At 33.7% G+C, this 23,172-nt stretch overlaps 2 protein-coding genes across 2 annotated transcripts in view; both read left to right on the plus strand.

Annotated features, from left to right (window-relative positions):
- ttn.1 (titin, tandem duplicate 1) overlaps nucleotides 1-3,384 on the plus strand; it is a 127,974-nt gene extending 124,590 nt beyond the window's left edge. Inside the window, exons 209-213 of the mRNA XM_073845072.1 lie at nucleotides 29-185; nucleotides 282-778; nucleotides 877-1,030; nucleotides 1,616-1,900; nucleotides 2,015-3,384. Coding sequence (XP_073701173.1) covers nucleotides 29-185; nucleotides 282-778; nucleotides 877-1,030; nucleotides 1,616-1,900; nucleotides 2,015-2,313 — 1,392 coding nt within the window. The 3' untranslated portion in view covers nucleotides 2,314-3,384. The remainder of the gene's footprint in view (nucleotides 1-28; nucleotides 186-281; nucleotides 779-876; nucleotides 1,031-1,615; nucleotides 1,901-2,014) is intronic.
- A 5,866-nt stretch (nucleotides 3,385-9,250) lies between these two features.
- fkbp7 (FKBP prolyl isomerase 7) lies at nucleotides 9,251-11,591 on the plus strand. The gene is made up of 4 exons (XM_073845377.1): nucleotides 9,251-9,496; nucleotides 9,646-9,797; nucleotides 11,080-11,207; nucleotides 11,292-11,591. The coding sequence occupies exons 1-4, from the start codon at nucleotides 9,270-9,272 to the stop codon at nucleotides 11,451-11,453; spliced, it is 669 nt and encodes a 222-aa protein (XP_073701478.1). The 5' UTR covers nucleotides 9,251-9,269; the 3' UTR covers nucleotides 11,454-11,591.
- Nucleotides 11,592-23,172: the final 11,581 nt, after the last annotated feature.

Raw genomic sequence — 23,172 nt, forward strand, 5'->3', positions numbered from 1 at the left:
CAAACTAATTTTAACATTTTTCTCACAGAACCTCTCTCAAGGTGGAAAATATGAAATCTTTGAAGAACATGGTTCAGCACATCTGGAAATCTATGAATCTGATGTCTCTGACAGTGGAGTATACACATGTACAGCCAAAAACTCCACTGGATCTGTTACTACAAACTGCACTGTTACTGTTCAAGGTATTGTAATGCGCAATTTTGTGTTCAAAATACATTATGGTTTCAGTATAATTTAGCATGTACTTTAATAAAAATGAACTACTCTTTCCTCTACAGCACGAGCAACAACAGTTGCCATGGAAAGAAAAGCAGAGTTGTCCGAGCAAATGGTGAAAAAGGAGATTGCCTACGAGGAAGTGCAGTCCTTTACAGAAATTAAAGCATCAAAAACCCAAATGACAGTGAGTCAAGGTCAGACCGCTACACTACGAGCAAATATCCCTGAAGCCTCTGATGTGAAATGGATCCTGAATGGAGCAGAGCTATCAAATTCAGAGAACTACAGATATGGTGTGTCAGGAAATGATCACACCCTGACAATTAAAAGCATCAGCCACCATGACCAGGGAATTCTCACATGTGAGGCCAAAACTGAACATGGTGTAGTCAAGTGCCAGTTTGACATGACCATCAGTGCAATCCGCTCAAATGCACCAAGTTTCCTTGTGCAACCACACTCCCAGAATGTAAACGAGGGACAAAATGTCACATTTACATGCGAAATCACCGGTGAACCTTCTCCTGAAATTGAGTGGCTCAAGAATAACACAGTAGTGAGTAGCTTGTCATATTTTGGGGAAAGAAAAAACTGTTTGTGTTTTCCCTCATAGCAGTCTGTTACCTTTGTTTAAACTTCTTTTTATCTTTGCAGATATCCATTACATCGAACATGAAATTGAGCCGGTCTAAGAATGTGTACACACTTGAGATTCACAACGCTACCATTGAAGACAGCGGAAAATACACAGTGAAAGCCAAGAACAAATTTGGACAGTGCTCTGCAACAGCATCACTGAATGTCCTCAGTAAGTGTTTTATCCATTCCTAAGAATCAGTTAACACTCTACAGTAACGTAGAATGAGCATCCTGTCCATTACATAAAATGCATGATCAAACCAATCACGTATGAAGAACACATGTAATTATCACTACTCACCAATCAAGCTAACAAAATCTAACAATTCCTTCTACAAATGGAGTTATGTTCTTTTGATCTCTTTGACTTTGTTAGATTGCATTTTGACCTACTGATTGTAACATTACATAATAAAAAGGCACTGAATATTATAAATGCATTTGCAGTTGGCATAGTGATGTTAACGGCATGAATTTTCAAGGATATAAATATCCAAACCATTTTACTATCCATTAGCCATGCTTCATTTGACAAAAATGTTTGAGATGAAAGTCAAAATAATAAAAACACTGTATTTTTTGATTAGCATGACCAAATTAATTTCTTCAAAGGTACAATCTGCAAGTGGTGCAAATAAAGCATTATTCACTTCAGTAATATCAGTGCTATCAAAATGTATACTGTTGCACCTGGACCATTTGGAATTGCCTGTTGTACCTTTTCAATGACATGGTATTTGATGTACTCTCACAGCTCTGGTTGAGGAACCTGCCCAAATGGTAATTGTGGAGAAAGCCTCTGATGCTACCAGCATGCAGGGCAGTTATTCTGCCAAGCACGTTGTTTCAAAAATGCAAGAGACATCCTTCAGCAGTTCCAGCATGGCTGAGGTTAAATTTGAGAGCATGTCAGCGTCTAGCATGTCCTCCATGACTTCTGAGAGAATGATAGCTATGAGCTCCAGCAGTATGATGGCAATGTCCAGTCACTCGCATGTTGAGGGGTCATCCTTCAAAGCCATTTCTCATGGCCAAAAAGGTGAGATGGGAAGTCTGTGCATCTTCACCAAACAGCATTTATAGTTTAACAAAACTGATATCAGCAAGCCTACATTCCCATAATAACAGATTCATTTGTTTGTCCTCTAACCAGGTATACCACCAAAGATTGAGGCAGCCCCTCAAGATATCAGTATTGAGTCAGGGAAGGTCCTGACTGTAGCCTGTGCGTTTTCTGGAGACCCAACCCCTTGCATAGAATGGTCACATTCAGGAAAGACACTGTCCAGCAAGGAGGAGAGTGGACGAATGCAGATTGAGACTTCTCAAGATGTCACCACTCTTGTTATAAGTGGAGTGAAAGAGACTGATGCTGGTGCATACACCTTAAAACTTTCTAACGAGTTTGGAATTGATACCACTACTGTCAATGTCAGGATTCGATCGATGTAAAAAAAAATTATATAATAGTAATACGATCCTCACCCTATTTCCCTCATTCAAATCCTTTTTATTTATAGAATGAGAAAAAAAAAATACTCTGTTCTTGATAAAGACCTGGATTTCTGTTCTTGTAAATATGAACTATTTTTATACCAAACTTGACATTAATTTATGCCAAACTAGACTAAAGTCTAAAGCTGTTATAAAATGTGCCATATTGGATAATTATGATCAGAAGTTCAGCACCATTTTGTGACATGTACATAATGTATATAGCCGAATTTACCGGTTATGGAAAATGTATGAATTGTTATTTATGACAATATTAACAAATGAAACAAATGGAACTAAATGTTTAACAGGAGAAAGTTTCACATGGAACGAATACCCTGTTAAACCTGAAACGAAACAAAACTATGTGCCTCAACAATAAGTTGAAGTCTTAAGATTGCCTCAACGGGTAGAGAGGCTCCCTGTTGAAGTTAACAAAAATCAGAGAGACGAAGTTACGCACTGTACATTTGTGTGTGCAGTTATGCAGTACACAAGAATTTATGACTTGAACGTAAGGCCTTGAGTGCTGTTTGCATAACCCTCATGTAAGCAGGACGACTAGGCCTTGTGTTCAGACTGACGAAGTCATACCGCCATTTTAATGACAAGCTCAATGTGCGAGCGGCCTGCACAATGAGTTAATGATAGTGTTTGTGCACAGTTTCTGGCAACGGACTGTTTGAATTTTGATTTTATCAACGTAACATCACCTGGCCATTAACTGTAAAATCAATTCAAGTGCTTCTTTGCAGAAGCTGTGCCAACTCTTGGAGGATTGCTAGGTTATATTTTGTGTGTTTGTGTGTGTGTTAGCATTAGAATCGCACTTTGTCAGCGGCCAGGGTATCCATCAAGTAATGTACCACAGAGACTTAATGTGCTGTGCAAAGAAAAGAAAAATACATGGATGTAATACCCTGCACATTGATTTATTAGAACTAATTTATGTAGTTTTACCCATATATTCAGCCTCCTTGAGTTTTATGAATTACTGATTTAATAAAGCATGTTTTCAGCACCATACAATGTTTGTCTGTGTCCCATAAATAATTACTAGTTCATTTCATATTTGATGCATTATGTTTACGCAGTCTTTGAATAATAGCTTTACCATTGAAATTGCACTTTAAAATCCTTATGTGTTCTCCTCTCCTTAGTGAGTGAAGTCAAGTGTCATATTACAAAATGCTTTTGGAATCAAAATCTTTTATAATCTTGACAGAATACATATGGCCGGTCAGAAAGGTCTGAATCTCCAGATTCCATATTTGGTGGTTATTTTTTGATAGACTTAATATTGACAGACATTTAGACATTTGTGACGGAAAAATGCATCAAAAAATTCAATGGGGTTGGGATGGCACCCAGTGGCTGTTTGTGGTACAACGCCCTAAATAAAATCTCACAGGAACCTCGATTTTCTTTATATAAACTTTAAATTTGGAACACTTATTTAGACATAATGCTTTAATTTTATAGCAATTTTGGATTAAATTTTTTTTTTTAATTATTATTTTATATAAAATTAACAGTGCATTTTCACTGCATTTAAACTTCTATAGCTTTTTAATACTTCAATATTTTGAAATTATTCCACTTCTGCAATAATATTAATCTTAATTTAATTTAATAACTGGTTATATACACACATACTGTTTGTACAGTATATCCTACATCCGTCTGAATATATTCTAAATCTACTACTATTAGATTTGTATTAAAATACTGTTAGATTCAAAAGTAGGTTAGAGTGGGGGACAACGTGCCCTTGGGGCAAAATGCCCCCTACTGTTTTTCCCAAATAATTACTAGAAAATAAAGTAAAGTAAAGATAGCCTACCTTTTTGTTGGTGCTATGGACTACGTTGACAGGAGTGATGTTGAAGTATTCATTGTGAAGCTTACACTGGCGACATACCTGAGAGAAAATAATTTTCTCAAGAATCTCATTATCAGCAGTAGAGAAAAAAAAAAGTGTTTTAAAGCTTGTTGTTTTGCAGAACATCACATTTATATATGATGATATTTAATATTAATAAAGGAAAATTAAATTATATTTTCAGAATATTTTTTTTCTTCTTCTCAAAACTAGGGGGTAAAATGCTTCCCACTATCATAATTACTGTTACCATGTTCTGGACATCACATCCTTTTTTTTCATAAAATTTAATCTAACTAGGTAGTTGAATAAATATATTTGGAATTAGTATTTAAAAATTACCTCAGGTTGGCTCCTATCTAGTTAGCTAGCCAGTTAGCATCAGCTATCAATATTTTTCAAATAAGCTCATTTTCAGCATGGTTCATTAATTAATATTCATATTTATGTAATGTTATTTACCTTGTCTTTTTAATGCTAAAACTGTGTGTACTCAATTTTCCCCCACCCTGAGGGGCATTTTCCAACTGGGGCAAGACCAAGTTTATAAACAATCCCGAATGTTTACAAACTTGGTCTTGCCCCAGTTGGAAAATGCCCCTCAGGGTGGGGAAAAATTTAGAGTGCATCATGGTTGCAGAAAACCCGGGAGATAGCCTTTACCGGCTAGAGAATTACACAAATACTGTACTCAATAGTTAGATTTAAAAAAAGATTACAGATTATATTTATTATGTCATTTTCAAAATGTTCTCTGCTTATTACAGAGCATGTCACACAGCTGCTATTCATGAAATTGACAATAGTCTTACAGATCCGAAAAAGGGATGACGTTTTTTTATGGGTGAAAAAAAATCATTTTTTTTAGTTAAATCGAGTAATATAGTCCGAATTAGGAGATAAGAGCTTGCATTTGTGAGGAAAAAAAAGTCTGAATTGTGAGATAAAATAAATAAATGTTATGTAAAAATGTTAATAGTAATAGAATAATATTTTTATGCTGTAACTGTAGGGCTAATACAATATGTCCCCTATGAACAGCATATGTGAATATTATGTAGACCTAACTCTTACGACCTCGCGTCCACATACGTGGACATGACATTTTTGGTTTTATGCACTATAATACTTAACTCGGTGTAACGGGAACAAATGTGCAATCTGGTGGTGTCAGAAGAGAAAAAAAAACTTTACACAGAAGTTTCAAGATGGCAGCAAACACATTTGGAAAGTCAGGCAGCCACACCAGACCAAAACATCCACAAGCCAAATCTAATAAAATTTAATTGTTGATTCTTAGGTTACGCATAACAGTGTTGTATGATTAATATGGCATGCTAATTTGACAAATTTTTGTAACAGTAAAGATTTATTATGCCGCTAAACTTGATGTACACATATGTGGACAATAGGACTTAGCTTAGTTGAAATTGTAAAAATGTTAGCAAAAAATGTAACTGAAAACATAGTTTGGGAAGAATTTGTTAGAAAACATAAATTTACAATAATTTACAACAGTGTAAATTGACATTGCATGTGTGATAAATAACTTTACATTGATTTTTATTCGTTGGAAATGTAAAAATGTTAGCAAAAATTGTAGTTTGGGAAGAATTTGTTAGAAAACATCAATTTACAGAAGTTTACAACAGTATAAAAATTGACATTGCATGTGTGATAAATAACTTTACATTGATTTTTATTCATTGGATATGTAAAAATGTTAGCAAAAAAAATGTAGTTTGGGAAGAATTTGTTAGAAAACATCAATTTACAATAGATTACAGCAGTATAAACTGACTTCGCATGCATGATAAATAACTTCACATTGATTTTTATTTGTTAAAAATGTAAAACCGTTAGCAAAAAATGTAACTGAAAACATAGTTTGTGAAGAATTTACTAGAAAACATTAATTTACAGTAGTTTACAACAGTATACATTGACATTCCATGTGTGATAAATTACTTTACACTGATTTTTATTCGTTGGAAATGTAAAAATGTTAGCAAAATATGTTGTTTGTGAAGAATTTGTTAGAAAACATCAATTTACATTAGTTTACAACAGTATAAAAATTGACATTGCATGTGTGTTAAATAACTGTACATTGATTTTTCATTTGTTGAAAATGTACAAATGTTAGCAAAATATGTAGTTTGGGAAGAATTGGTTAGAAAACAATTTACAATAGATTACAGCAGTATAAACTGACTTTGCATGCATGATAAATAATTTTACATTGATTTTTATTTGTTAAAAATGTAAAAATGTTAGCAAAAAATGTAACTGAAAATGTAGTTTGGGAAGAATTTGCTAGAAAACATTAATTTACAGTAGTTTACAGCAGTATAAATTGACATTGCATGCATGATAAATAACTTTACTTTGATTTTTATTTGTTAAAAATGTAAAACCGTTAGCAAAAAATGTAACTGAAAACATAGTTTGGGAAGAATTTACTAGAAAACATTAATTTACAGTAGTTTACAACAGTATACATTGACATTCCATGTGTGATAAATTACTTTACATTGATTTTTATTCATTGGAAATGTAAAAATGTTAGCAAAATATGTTGTTTGGGAAGAATTTGTTAGAAAACATAAATTTACATTAGTTTACAACAGTATAAAAAATGACATTGCATGTGTGATAAATAACTTTACATTGATTTTTATTTGTTAAAAATGTAAAAACGTTAGCAAAAAATGTAACTGAAAACGTAGTTTGGGAAGAATTTACTAGAAAACATTAATTTACAATAGTTTACAACAGTATAAAAAATGACATTGCATGCATGATAAATAACTTTACATAGATTTTTATTTGTTAAAAATGTAAAAATGTTAGCAAAAAATGTAACTGAAAACGTAGTTTGGGAAGAATTGGTTAGAAAACAATTTACAATAGATTACAGCAGTATAAACTGACTTTGCATGCATGATAAATAACTTCACATTGATTTTTATTTGTTAAAAATGTAAAAATGTTAGCAAAAAATGTAACTGAAAACGTAGTTTGGGAAGAATTTGCTAGAAAACATTAATTTACAGTAGTTTAAAACAGTATACATTGACATTCCATGTGTGATAAATAACTTTACATTGATTTTTATTTGTTGACAATGTAAAAATGCTAGCAAAATATGTCGTTTGGAAAGAATTGGTTAGAAAACATCAATTTACAATAGATTACAGCAGTATAAACTGACTTTGCATGCATGATAAATAACTTTACATTGATTTCTATTTATTAAAAATTTAAAAACGCTAGCAAAAAATGTAACTCTTAAAACGTAGTTTGGGAAGAATCTGCTAGAAAACATCAATTTACAGTAGTTTACAACAGTATAAATTGACATTGCATGTGTGATAAATATTGAAAATGTTGAAAATGTTACCAAAAAGAATTAACCGTGAAAACGTAGTTTAAGGAGAATTTGAAACAGTTATATGCAACAGTAACAATAAAAAATATTCATGCACATTTCTTAGGCTGTAAATAATAGAGATTTGCACTTTGTTACACAATGGTGTCTTGATTGTTTTCTGTGGATACAAATCGAGTGTTCACATTTGTGCACATCATTTTTTTCAAAAAGAGCTTCGAAATAACACCTGGTTATTATATTTATTGGTTCCTCCTAATCCCAAATAGCTAGAAGAAATCTAAACTGCAAGCCAAACCAACTCGAGTCTTAGGAGTAATAGCAGTTTTCATCCCTAGTATGTCTGTTTAAACGTCTGTGTTTAGCTTCCAATGGCGTCTTTGCAGGGGCGGATCTAGAAAATTATTCATGGGGTGGCATTAAAATTATGAGGAGTGGCAACACTGAAGCAAGCATCCTTGCATGTTTTTTGTGGATTCAAGGAACGCTATTCTTATTCGGTGTATACACTAGGGTGCACATTTTTACATTGTCCTATAAAAATAAAATAAAGCTTGATGTGTAATTGACTTGAACCTGATATCTGGATTGGAAAGTCAGATAAATTAAATGAGATGGTACTGTATATTTAACCTCTCTTTACTGAGTTCTATGCAAACCTGTAGCAAGTTTAAATCTATGCCTAAGTTTAATTTACAAAGCATGACAAACGATGCAGACTGCATATGGATACAGTCTCATACAAGTCTCAGTGGATCAAGTTTCCTTAAGTCAAAAACACATAATAAATATACAGAAACCACATTTAAATCACCAACAAATATCTTCAAAATGAATAAAATAAATCACAGTATTCAGTGCAACAAGAGCAACAAAATGACCTTTTAAAGTATTCAAATATCTTGGATGAGACATGAAAACAAATTCAATAATGTTAGTGCAAGTAAAGCAACAAAAGTCCCTTTAAGTCCAAGTATCTCTTCTTTTTTTAACAAACCAACAAATTTGCATGGGCCGAAAACTAAATAACAAATTTTGGTGTAACAAGGTTATGACCAGCAGTTTATTAAACCATTCACAAACAGCTTTGGTGCACATGTGTACACTTGCAGACATATTGTTGTAGACGCTGCAGTTGTCAGGGTTCTTACACCTTTTCCAAAGTAAAATTCAAGCACTTTTCAAGCACTTTCGAGGAAACTCTTTTATTTTTAGAACACTAGGACACTAGTGCTGGGGTGGCAAGGCTTTTTCTAGGGTGGCAATTGCCACCCCGGTAGATCCGCCCCTGCATCTTTGACATCAAAAGGCACCAAAATATTACCTCCACGTGTTACCAGTGTTTTTCTGCAACCACACTATGCGCGCGCAGCTGCAAGTGAGGTAACTGTGACATCTCCTCTAAATTGATATATTAGTACAAATTTATTTATTTTTTTGTTAAAATTTAATAACATGAAAACTCTTGCTTTATAATTTATGCCATTGTCACTGAAAACTAGGCTAGCACATTTCATTAAATTTAAAAAAAAAAAAAATCTCCTTAACCTACATTTAAGTAGCCCAAAAGTGAAGAGCGAAATTTGAGTACTGGGCGGCACTGCCGCGTCAGCTGTCCGGCCCCCGTCGCCACGCCGACAGATGTGCAAGATGTCTCCGCAGTTTAGATTTTACCTTTCTTTAATTTTGTTTCTTCAAATCCTCAATCCCTTCATCGTATTGATTCGGGCAAATGAATCAAATGAAGATGTTAAAATTGAGGTTACATTTCTGCCAGAAAACTGCAGCCAGAAAGCCAAGAGAGGAGACATGCTGAATGCTCATTATGATGGATATCTAGTTAAAGATGGATCTCAGTTCTACTGCAGGTAAACGCATTTTTACGAATAAATTGTTGCATTAAATATGCGCTGTAGGTTAACAGTGTTGTAAACAGTGCATTTAGTATTTATTGTTGTAGATAAAAACTTTTATTTCCAGCTAATGCCAAGTAACGCTGTTCGTATTTATTTTCTAGTCGTTCGACAAACACGGGTCACCCACACTGGTTTGTGTTAGGCGTTGGAGAAGTTATTAAGGGACTCGATTTAGGGCTGGACGGCATGTGTCCCGGTGAGAAGAGAAAAGTTACAATTCCTTCGTCTCTGGCATACGGCGAGAAAGGAAAAGGTAGGTCTTTTCACTTCCAGTGTTGCCATCGGGCTGACGATTTCCAGCCCAAAAGCTCACCAAAACCCGCCCACTTCAACAAAAACCAGCCCAAATTTTAACTGCTAAAATAATGAGAATTTTATTGCCATGTCAAGGTTGATAAGGACCATTTTTATCTCTTTAAAAAAAGAATAATGACAAAATAAAATAAAGATAAATCAATTTCACAGGAATATGAATCAAAACAGTCCGAAAATATGCATAAAATGTCTTCTTTTCAAAGTGGAAATTAACCGATGACTTTAACCCTTGGAAAAACACATGCATCATTTTCAATGTCCACAGTAAAAATATGCTAATTCCTGTGCAAAAAGTGCACAATAAAGTGATGAGAAACAAATGTAATGTAGCTGGCATTTATGTTCATGCACACACCCACGTTTTCTTATTTCAGTTACAATTATATTTAGAAGTCTTCTATTCATCTCTCACCACATGTAATCCACTTAGACTTTTTATCTTGTAACTTATATTTAGGCCACTTTGCCATCGCAATTACTTAAAATGAATAAATGAATAAGCTGCATATTCACAACTCACAAGTCATCACATCTCACTAACGTTAAAGACGTAAATTGATTGACAGGTCTCTGTTAAACTAAACCAGTAAGGGTTGCGTTAAGCAAAAATGAGTTGATGACTGCACTACACATTATATTACTGTGATACTTTGTGCTCGAAGGTATTAAAATAACAATGACTAATGATAAGAGCGAAGAAAAAAGCAGCGGATTGGGCGGCTTTTATTTTTTTTAAAGCAGCCCAAATTTTGTCTACCCGCCCAATGCGTTATTCTCCGGTCCAAGCCGATCAAAAGAAGCCCAATTGGGCGGAAACCCGCCCAATCTGGCAACACTGTTCACTTCAAATACGTAGAGAAACTAATCCTATACCCTCACACAGGTGGCGCTGTTTTTTTTTTTTTTTTTTTTAATTCGAGTAATGTTTGTTGTTGATGTTTTTAATTTCATTGATTTGGACAATACTTTAGATAAGTTAAGAAGAAAATTAACATTCTTATTTATTCCTCATGAATAATTTTTAAAGAAAAAATCATTTCAAATTAAAGAAATTTGAATACTATTTTTGTACTGATTAATTGTGTGCTACATAATATTATCTGGAAACATTCACTTTGCATTCTTAAAACCAAAATATTTGACTAAGCGAAAATAATAATAATAAAAAGTTAAGGTTTAAGGTTTAAACCATTAACAATCATCTTTCTGTGATGAAATAGGTCCTGTACCACCGAATGCAACAGTGGTCTTTGAAGTGGAGCTTTTACACATAAGCAGAGGACCACGCAGCATAGAAGCCTTCAAAGAAATTGACGCTGACAACGACAAGGCCCTGACAAAAGAAGAGGTAAAAGACATCAGTTAATGCAAATGTATTGATTCAGTATTATTTGTGTTTGTAAATTTACATATTGTCATTTTGGATTTACAGATTAAAGAATTCTTGAAAATGGAAGCAAAGAAGTTAAATTCAAAGAAAGATGAATCCTATTTTGATGATGTTGTGGCAGATGTGTTCCAAAAGAATGATCACAATGCTGATGGAACCTTATCACTAAAGGAGTACAATGTTTATGGCCATGATGAGCTATAAACACTAATAGAAAGACATTTTTATACAGCTGGTGCACTGGACATTCTCTACAAGATACTCTTTGGATTGTAGAGTTGATCATGGATTTTGCTTTGATGAATGCCACTAAATTTTGAATAAAGTTCAATCAAATACTAAGTTGTACTGATTGCATAATTCATCTAACTATAACATACACTATAAGATTTTTAATGCTTTTTTAAATACATATCTTCTGCTCACAAAGCCTGCATTTATTTGATCCAAAATACAGCAAAGTAATACTGTGAAATATTTTTACTATTTCTATTTTGAGATCCAAAGATAAGTGTTTATCTGAAATCAAAAGCTTTTGTAACAATAGACACTATACCACTCAAAAGTTTGGAGTCAATTGATCTAAAGTGATGATTTATAATGTTACAAAAGTTCTTCTGAACTTTCTATTCATCAAAGAGACCTGAAAAAAGTCTACTCAGCTGTTTTCAACATAATCATATTAATAAATGTTTTTGAGCTGCAAATCAGGATATTAGAAGGATTTCTGAAGGATCAGGTGACACTGAAGACTAGAGTAATGATGTTAAAAATAAATTACATTTTAAAATACATATCCAAATAGAAAACAGTTCATTTAAATAGTAAAAATATTTCAAAATGTTAATGTTTTTGCTGTACTTTGGGTCAAATAAATGCAGGCTTGGTGAGCAGAACAGACAAAATCTTTTAAATGTTTTAAAAAACGTTTGATGAGTAGTGTACGTGATTTAAATGTTATTTTTAAATGCAAGTTTGAATCAAAATCCAGATAGGATTTCTTTGCAGGGTGTAATAAGTCATTTATATTTTCACTTTCCAGTTGTTTTGACTTTTGGCTGGTAGTGTAACTAGGGCATAAAATGATGTTTTTAAAAAAAAAAAAAAAAAAAAAAACTTAGACCTTTTCTCAAAATGTTTGCATCTTCTCAAATTTAACACTAAGAAAAAAAAGTTATTTTAAGAACTGTTCACAGATAAGTTCTTTGGCGAACCAAAAATGGGTCTTTTATGGTATCACTGCAAAAATCCACTCTATTTTTAAGAGCGTAAACAATTTATATTTTTGTACACAGCACACAATGTTAAACTATGCGCAGATTTGCAGTTATTTATAGACCAGTATAATCTATATAGGTCAACCACTATTTACAACCAAACAATTCAGACATAGGCAAACACATGGTAAATACATTTTGTTTAGAAAATGCTTTTCAAGTAAGTTTTTAAACATTATACAATGTTGAGACAGCATTTAATATGATATTGATTTAAACAGAGCTATAAATGCAATCCTTGAGTTTTTAAGTAAATATATAGGTCACTCGCTGTGAAATAATAAATAAGTTTCTATGACACATGGTTCACATGATTCCAAAAGGAAAAAAACAAAAGGCACAACCTTAAAATTGCAAATTGAAATCGTTGAAATTTTGCTATACCCATTGAGAACACCAGGTGGCTCTCTAATACAATTGTTTAAAGTAGTTGAACGCACTTTCCTTGAACCTACTTTACAATAAATTAGATTTGATTAAGTGTAATGGAGATTTAGAGAAATACATAAAAATACTTTTTTAAAATTGGTGATTTGGTGATATGGATAAGGAAGAATCTGTTTGGTTGTGAGAATTACAGTGTTTTATGATTTAAAGACAAACCGTGTACGCTAAGAACATGTAAACATGCATTTGAACCATTCTACATGCATTTCCCAAACAATCAGAGGTCAAAGAAATTAATAAATGAGGCCCTGTGAGGAGAGAGCTGACAATTTTGAGCACAGACTCAGAACTTGGTTTTCATGTAAAACTCTGACTCCGTCTACTCCCCCGCATGCCAAAAGTGACGTCAACCATGTCCGTGCCAATATTCAGAGCAGATCCAGACAGTGGAGGGAGAGGGGTTAGAAGAAGACATTGAAATGACTGTTTTACTTTCAATGTGAATTGTACAATTTCAGACAAGTCATAGCGGTTTTGCCAAAGCGTTTAAACAAATCACCACTGGAGCATGAATTGAATTTTAGCTAAAAACTCATCCCTTCCTAAAACAGCAATTTCAACACTGGCATTGATGGTACTCCAGTACTTTATGCGTTCGACTGTTAACAATGGGCTTTGACAGAGAGATGTCTTATGTGACGCAAGTACTGGCTAGGCTTAGGATGGGATGGATGTCCAGCGGTTTTGCCTTTAGGGCTTGGTGATTACAGGTCTACCAGACGGAGTGCTGTTTAAAGACTTCTAGGTACAGTTCTCTCCAAAACAATCATTTGTGTTACACTGTACTTCACCCATGTCCAGTTCCCATGACTTAGCTTAGGTTAACAGAATTAACTAAATATTTAATACTGTGTATATGTTTAAAATAATGTGCCTGACTTGTGCCTCAACAACATATTAAATATCCCACAGAATGCCAATAAAACATTTATAGTTGAATGAATGCAAACAAAAGCTCCATTGTCATGAAACTGAAATGCATTTATTGTGCTCCGCATTTTGGGCTTGATAAAGCAGTCTCAGCATTAAGAGAAAATGAAGCTCTTTATGAAATCTGATGCTTGTCCCAGCCCTCCTATTTATGAAAAAAAAAACACATGAGGGCATTTTTTTCTTCAATAATGGACAGAAAGATTGCACACAAAACTACCACATCTCCCTTACATTCCCAGTCCCCAGAACACTGCATAATTTACACAAAATTACAGACAATTATGGTATAGGGATCACCGCAACAACAAGGATCTATGTACTAAAAACTTCCTTTGGGCATGTCCGATTTTTTTTTTAATTATCAGTCCATGCAACAACCAACAAAAGAAGGGTAAACTCAAAGAGCAATTGATCAACACATAATGTTTTTGTGCAGAAGTGTGAATGCAGAAGACACTAATAAAGTGCTGACACAAAAGGGACAGAGCAGTGTTGCAGCAAGGAATAACAAGGCAAAGCATACAGAATAGCCAGAAGAACTGAAATCCAGCAACAGCACAAACAACATCTGCATAAAGTCAAGCCAAATTCCAATCCCAAGAGTTCACATACTGCAGCACTCTACAGCAAATGGCAATACCACAACACTGAAGAGAACATGTTCAATCCATTCAGTCTTTTCAGAATGGATAGTACACCATAAATCCATGTCCAACTTTTTCTATTAACTGGTTTTACAATTTCCATCTGTCCTCTATGTTTGCTGAGTTTATTCTAGTCTTAAAGCATTTCTCTCCTTTTCTGGCACATTCAGTTTGGATCACCAACACTGTCCCACAACAATGTTACAGCATGGGTTCAAGATTTGTCTGTATCCTGTTGTTTCCTTAAACAACAGCAGCATATAGGTGTTTGATAGTTTACAAGTGTTTTATTTTTACACACGTAAGCCGTATGTCAAGTCGGCACATTCAGACCTGACAGGTCTGTACTTTATGAGGATGGCAACAGAAAGAACCCCTGAATAAACATCTAACCAGACGTGTTTACATGGGAGGATGGCCTAGAGAGATGTAAGGCGATCTGAATAAATACAACATTTTGTTCTGCAATGATACAAATGTCTCCTCTTTCACTATCCTTGTAATGCTTATAGAGTGAAAATATATATGATTTGAAATGTATCATCAATATTAAGCCCTGCAAAGAAATCCAGTATGGATTTTGATGCAAGCTTGCATTTAAAAATTAAACAAATTTAAAATTTAAATCACATACACTACCAGTCAAAAAGATTTTTAATGTTAATGTTTAATGTAAATTTACCAAGTCTGCATTTATCTAAACCAAAATACATCAAAAGCAGTAATATTGTCAAATATTTTTACTATTTAATATAACTGCTTTCTGTTTGAATATATTTTAAAATGTAATTTATTCCTGTGACCAAACTAAGCTAAATTTTCAGCATCATAGCTCCAATCTTAATTGTCACATGATCCTTCAGAAATTTACTAATATGCTGGTTTGCTCTTCAAAAAACATTTATTATTATTATCAAAACAGCGGAGTATATTTTTTCAGGATTTTTTAATGAAGAGAAAGATCCAAAGCTTAGCATTTATCTGAAATAAAAAGCTTTTGTAACATGTATGCAGAACAGTATACCATTCAAAAGCTTGGAGTCAGTATAATTTTGTTTTGTTTTGTTTTTTGGAAAGAAATTCTAGAAATTAATACTTTTATTTAGCAAGGATGCTTCAATTGGTCAAAAGTGATGATAAACACATTTATAATGTTACAAAAGATTTCTATTTCAGCTAAATGGTGTTCTTCTGAACATTAGAATATTAGAATAATTTCTGAAGGATCATGTGACCAGTGTTGCCAGATCAGGTTGACGATTTCCAGCCCAAAAGCTCACCAAAACCCGCCCACTTCAACAAAAACCAGCCCAAATTTTAACTGCCAAAATAATGAGAATTTTTTTTGCCATGTCAAGGTTGATAAGGACCATTTTTATCTCTTTAAAAAAGAATCATGACAAAATAAAATAAAGATAAATCAATTTCACAGGAATATGGATCAAAACAGTCCGAAAATATGTGTAAAATGTTCAGAAATCTTTTCAAAGTGGAAATTGACCGATGACTTTAACCCTTGGAAAAACGCATGCTTCATTTTCAATGTCCACAGTAAAAAATATGCTAATTTCTGTGCAAAAAGTGCACAATAAAGTGATGAGAAACTAATGTAATGTAAAACCCCGTCACTCACAAGTCATCACGTCTCACTTACGTAAAAGACGTAAATTGATTGACAGGTCTCTGTTAAACTAAACCAGTAAGGGTTACGTTAAGCGAAAATGAGTTGATGACTGCACTACACATTATATTACTGTGATACTTTGAGCTCGAACGTAATAAAATAACATGACTTATGATAAAAGTGAAGAAAAAAAACAGCTGATTGGGCGTCTTTTAATTTTTTAAAGCAGCCCAAATTTTGTCTACCCGCCCAATGCGTTATTCTCCGGTCCAAGCCGATCAAAAGAAGCCCAATTGGGCGGAAACCCGCCCAATCTGGCAACACTGCATGTGACTGGATTAATGATGCTTTGAAATCACAGAAATACATTACATTTAAAAATATATTTGAATAGAAAACAGTTATTTTAAATAGTAAAAATATTTCAAAATTGTACTGTTTTTGCTGGACTTTGGATCAAATAAATGCAGAAAAACCTTACTGTTCAAAAATATATTTGACGGGTAGTGTACAACACATTCTGTGAAATCTTCACAGAAGAATGTACTGTAAGTTAAACAAGGTTTGGAACAACAAGAGAATTCTATGACAAACTGTTGTTAGTGTTCTTTTTTTAGATAAACTAATCCCACAATGTTTCTAAAATACATATGGTTTAAGCCAACAGCAAGCCCTTACTTCTTCCAGAAAACAGTTCAATTAGACAAGCAACACGTAGCCAATGTGGAGAACAGATCTGAGCACTGAGGTCATACATATCGTATTCATCATGGCTTCAGCATTTCCCTTTCACACACTAAAGCCCCAGCTCCCTTTACAGCAACCCCCCAGACAGAGTCACTGCTTTACATCTGCATTTCTCACTATGCTTCTCAAACCACATTTGTATAAAAAGCTTTAAGATCCTTCAAAAAGAAGAGGATGTCGAACAATTACATTTTGCGAACACCAAACAAGTACTTGACATGATAACGGCAGTTTTTGAATAGATTTTGTTACTTTTGTGAAGAAAATGAACTTGTGCCAAACACAGGCAGTTTAGAGAGAAACTAGAAACATGTGTCTCTTCTCAATTTTGCAATGGTTTCACTAACCAATGGTGCTTTTTATTGGAGGAGGAGGAGGAGACGGAAAGTAATACTTGATCCCAGGATTAGAAATGGCGGCTTAGATCCATAAACACAAAGAGTGAAACATATAATTTATTGATATGCCAAGTAACAGTTTTTCTTTCTAAGTAATTGAAGGAGTATGTAAAGCAAAAAGAAGAAATGCAAATATGCAATGAACAAGACATTCAGCTGTTCCAAGCCCTTTTGCCTGAATAGAGGGAACATAACATGCAGAGCTGCAAGTAGCAACACACATATGCTAACAACGGGCCAAAAAAATAATGCTATGCTTGGCTGTCATTACTCAGCTAACAGCTATTTGAAAGAAAACTAGCTTGGGGCTACCTTTTATCCTTGTTTTGCCATCAATCAGCCACATAAAGAAAAATATAGACACATTTTTGAATGAATCAACTTTCTCTGCAGAGACATGCAGTGTTTAAGCAAGTAATCATCAATTTCAAGAGCTGCAATCAAAATATCAGCTGTCGGAATAACACAGCATGACTTCAGCTTGACATTACTGACATTTTGCACAATAATCTAGTATTTAAAGATGTCAAGATACATTTTTTTCATATAGGTTTTCTTAAGATAAAACTGAAAATACCACTGTTCACCCAGGAATGTTTACATAAGGCTGTCATAGGTTTTCATGCTTTTTAACTTTCTGCAGCACTGAAGTTATCAATCACACCCCCACAATGGGACAGGCAAGAGACCATCTACACTAACCACACATTCCTGTAATGGAGGGTGACGGGGGGAGGGTAAGGGGCGTGATTACTTTTGGAGGTGGACACTGGTACAATCTTTTAACATGACATCATCAGCATGACTAAGTGTTTTATAAAAAGATTATTATTATTATTTTTTTTTAAATCATTTGTCTGTAGCAACGTGACCCTGAAATATGAATCTCACCAGTCAAGTCCAGTTCCTTTTTTTTTCTCCATCATCTAGTTTTACAAAAATTTGAACCCAGGAAAAACTAAATCAAAAATAAAGACAATAAGTACAAGAATAATCATAGTTTCATCATAAAGTTATTTTATCAAAGTATTTATTCGGAAGCAATATTTTCAGTGTTCTATCAGCTTTTACATACTTAAATCTGCATATTTTTATTTACCTTTATAAAGGCCTATTTCTTTTTACTTTTTTAAATGTACGCATCACCTTTTATGTCAAATTATTACAATTTTAATAAATTCTATACAGTCGGATTTAATAATTTACACTGCAAAATTACAACAACAATAAATAATGTTTTGAACTGCATGTTTTAAATACATTTATGAATATTCAAATAATAAATGTTAAGGGGAAAACACACACTTTTAAACATTCTAAATTACCAGTAGGTGGCAGTAATGCCGCATTCGTTACCCGTGTTTTTCCAACCTTCTACTCGTGAAAATGCACTGGAACAGCAGTCAAACCTATGACTTCCCAGTGAACTCGTACTAGATCGATGTACTCCCAGTTCTGTGCTCTGATGTCACATAGCCCACGAAAAAACAATGGCAGCCCCTAAGGATGCTGTGTTTATGCAAGTGGTACACGGTGAAAATTTTACTTTAGGGCAATATAAAATTGCAATCAAATTAATACACTGTAATAATAATAAATGCACTCAGGCGTGAGTCATGGTCATGGTAAGTCGTGATTTACGGGCTCAAAAACCTGCCTGGAACGGAGCATTAGTCACTTAATGACTGAGTCATTGAGTTGTTCATTCAACTGATTCGCTCAAAACGCTGAATCATTCATCAATAAGACACCGCCACGTGTTGCTTGGAGAATGTGCTACCCTTGATTTTACAGACATGGCTTAAGCCTAGTCCTAGACTAAAATGCAAGTCTGACTGATTTTAAAACATATAAGCCTTTGTTTTGTCTCAAGATGCACACCAGTAATGTTTTTTTCTAAGGCACGTTTATAAAAATTACTTAAATGTCTTAATTGAACTATGGCCTAATCCTGGTTTAGGCTAAGCCCTGTCTATAAAACCAGGGCCCGTATTCACAAAACATCTTAAGGCTAAAAGTAGCTCATAACTTGCCGATTTAGGAGAAAATCTTAAAAATAATGGGCGTGTCAGTCCTAAATTTAGGACTCCTAAATTTTTGCTCTAAGAGTATTTCACAAAGCGTTTCAGCACTAAAACTAGCTCCTAAATCTGTGAAACGTTAGGAGTAGTGAGAAGGACTCCTAAGTCACTAAGACCAAATCACAACTATCCTAAAATGCCTGTTGCTGGCAATCTGCCTCAGAACTTAAACTTTTTAGAAACACTCATTTATTTGCACACATAAGTTTTCCCTCTCAACTTTTTTGGTTTTGGAGGTTATCCTAACTTCAAATTTTCCTTTGATTATATTTTTATATTTTTTTTTCATTAACAAGTTGGGCAAGAAGTAACAGCTGCTTTTGCGTCCAGTTTGTTTTTCTTTTAAGTTTGCATGTCTTAGTATCAGCCAGGATTTTTCCATTCTGATAATAAAAAGGCAGTTTATATGCATATCAGCTAATTGTTTATGAGAAGCACACATGTAAAAGACTGACAATCAGCTGAACATATACTTGTTTAATTAGTGACACTTAGCCTGCATTTTAAAATCTTTAATTGAATGTTGCAACATTTTTTAAATGTTTATTTGAATATGGCAGCATTATATCGTGCTCTACAATATTTCTATGAACAAATTTCTGCCAGAGACTCCTCCCCTATCAGCCAATCACTGTGTGCATAGTTAGTAGGCATGCTGACATCATCAATAGCAACGAGGTCAACCCCGCCTTTACTCTTAGCTTAAGACTTCTCTCCATTTCTTAGTAAAAGTTTGTCTCGGCAGCTTTGTTATTAGGTTTTAGGAGTACTCTTAGTGGTAAGATAAAATGTTTTGTGAATACGGGCCCTGGCCTATATGTTATAAATAAACTACACATTTTGAATTTGTACCTCTTTTTTTTTTTTTTACCTTTTTCAGAGTTTTTTTAATGTGTGCTGTTACGCTCATTTGTTTTGAAGTCTCTCACAAAGAGACAGTGCGACCTTGACACCAGAAATACACTACTATCCATTATCAATCACTGTTTACGTTAAATATATATATATATATATACTTGCGTTTCAATGCTTTGCTGGTTGTTTTTTTTTTTTTTTTTTTTTTTTGTCATATAAGTTTTCATTGTGCTGTTTGTCCAGTCGGGCAAGTAAATACAAAAATCAAAATCATTGCAAGCTGTAGCTTGACCTATATTTAATATTATTATTATTATTGAGAACATTATACATTATATACAGAAAAAAAATCTTCAGTCTGTCCAGTGATTGTAAACAGTTACTGGGTCTGAATATATTTTAGCAGTTATGTGACCAAAAAGATTTAAGATCCATCGAATCTGAATTTAAGACATTTTAAGATTTTGTAAGGACCTGCAGACATCCTTTATTAAATGATTACATACTATTTTATTAGTAAATACAGTAAAATAGTTACATATCCTCAAGACAACAGACAGCATTTAAATAAAGCATTGGATTTGGTGACCTTTTTGGTTGGTCCACATGGAAATGCTACAAACCTTTGCACATGAGCAAACCGGCAAACTCAGGTTCAGAAAATGTGGTTTATGCTCCGAGACTGACCTGTTAGTCATAACTCTTGTGAGCATTTGAGTGTGTGACACACTATTTTGTCTACTTTGAAAAGCATGCATAAAAACATTCTAAAAACCCTTCTGTGTGGACTCTATTCTTGACTGAGATCAAAACTAAAAAAAAAAAAGAGAAAAATGTGAATCAGAATATTATTCGTTTTAGTATTCCATCCCCCCAGAGATCATTTCTATACTAAAACCATTTTGAAGCGTCACCCCTGACCCTTAGCCCTCCCCTGTTTTACGAAGCTCTGGAAAATCATGCTCTCCATGGCGGTCCCCTTCTGGAGCCTCCTAGCCAAACTGTCTGGAAAGTAAACAAATGTCTCAGCCCCACATTCAAGTAGACGACCACCATCCTCCCCCCAAGATATCCCAGCAGTGAGTCATATATATCCAGCCGTCTTGCATTTGCTAACATTTTCCAGTAGGTGCAAATCATTTCCCCTAACCAAGAAAAACCAATTTCATTTGTGGTTCCTGAGTTAGAAGCACAAACCTCAAAAGCGTCCTCCCCCCATTTTTCCTTTCTTATAGCACTGCATAGGTCTACAACAAAAAAGTATGGGTACTTTATGTTTTATTGAATTTATTCTAAAGCTTTCTCACTTTTAACACAAGCCTAAGTCAATTTTTAAAAATCATTGACTTAATCCAAATCAGATTTATTAGCAACTTTAGCTTATCTTTAACATTGTAGACAACTTTTGCTAGAGAACTACTTAAGGCCCACATGTTTTAGCACAGTGGTAATTTGTTTTGGAGGTAGTCATCACTAAAACATGGCTGCAGGGCAAAAGCAAATTAAGGGAATTGATGGTCAAGACTGATACAGTTTTGGGTTAGGACAGGCTTAAATAAAGATATTATCTTAGTTTGTTCTATCTGTAGGCCTGTGTGTTTCATATTTCTGAGTTTGAAAACATTATTTAGAAGATTAAAGATTCATCTGATAGACCTTAAATGAGTTCACCCAAAAAATAAACATTTGCTAAAAATGTACTTACCCTCAGGCTATCCAAGACATAGAGGAGTTTGTTATTTCATCAGAACAGATTTGGATAAAATTAGCATTACATCACTTCCTCATCAATAAATTCTCTGCAGTGAATGGGTGCCGATGAGAGTCGAAAACACCTGATAAAAACATCACAATAACCAATAAGTAATCCACACGATTCCAGTCAATCAATAAATGTCTTGTGAAGTGAAAAGCTGAATGTTTATAATAGAAAAAAAAAAAAGAATTAAGGCGTAAAAGTAATTTAAAGTATGCTGAACTTACCCTTATATATTAGCCAAAAAAGTTAATTTTTTTGGGTGACTTATTAAAAAAAGACTTTTCATGTTAAATGTTTTATTAATTGGTTACTGTTCCTTGAAAGAAAATTACATTAATTCATGTTTTTCTTATTTTCAAGATATATATAGTCTTAATTCTTAAAAAAGGCGCTTTATGGTGTATAATTTTGTTTATTGGGAAAACTTTATTTTACGGTGTCCTTGTTACATGTTACATGTACTTATAATATTGTATTGTTAATTTGTTATAATAACAATAAAGTATGCATAATTACATGCAAGTAACCCCAAGTCAAACCCTAAATCTAACCATATAGTAAGTATATGTAGTTAATATTACTCAGTATTTAAATGTATAATTTTAAAAAAAGATGTTCACAAATAATCCACAAGAGAAAATAATAGTTGAATTTATAAAAGTGACCCTGTTTAAAAGTTTATAAACACTTGATTTTTAATACTGTGTTGTTACCTCAATGATCCACAGCTGTTTTTTTGAGGTCCATCATTTTACACCGAGGACAACTGAGGGGCTTATATGCAACTATTACAGAAGGTTCAAACGTTCACTGATGCTTCAAGAGGAAACACAAAGCATTGACAGCCAGGTGTGTAAACTTTTCAACAGAATGAACGTGTATTTTTTTCTTATTTTGCCTAAATATCTTTTTTTTTTTTAGTACTGCCCTTCAGAAGCTACAGAATTTACTTACATGTTTCCCACAAGACAAAATAAGTTACATTTACCCTGATCTTCAAATTCAAAAAGTTTTCATCCCCTGCCTTTTAATGCATTGTGTTTCTTTCTGGAGCATTAGTGAGCATTTGAAACTTCTATAATAGTTGCATATGAGTCCCTCAGTTGTCCTCAGTATAAAAAGATAGATCTCAAAATCATACAGTCATTGTTGGAAAGG

The sequence above is a fragment of the Garra rufa genome, chromosome 8 (genome assembly GCF_049309525.1).
Source record: "Garra rufa chromosome 8, GarRuf1.0, whole genome shotgun sequence".
NCBI lineage: Eukaryota > Metazoa > Chordata > Actinopteri > Cypriniformes > Cyprinidae > Garra > Garra rufa.

Excerpts from the sequence above, each read along its gene's own strand:
- fkbp7 (XM_073845377.1), top strand. The coding sequence starts at position 9,270 with ATGTGCAAGATGTCTCCGCAGTTTAGATTTTACCTTTCTTTAATTTTG. Across the intron at positions 9,798-11,079 it reads ATACGGCGAGAAAGGAAAAG|GTCCTGTACCACCGAATGCA; the intron begins GTAGGTCTTTTC and ends GTGATGAAATAG. Across the intron at positions 11,208-11,291 it reads AGGCCCTGACAAAAGAAGAG|ATTAAAGAATTCTTGAAAAT; the intron begins GTAAAAGACATC and ends TTGGATTTACAG.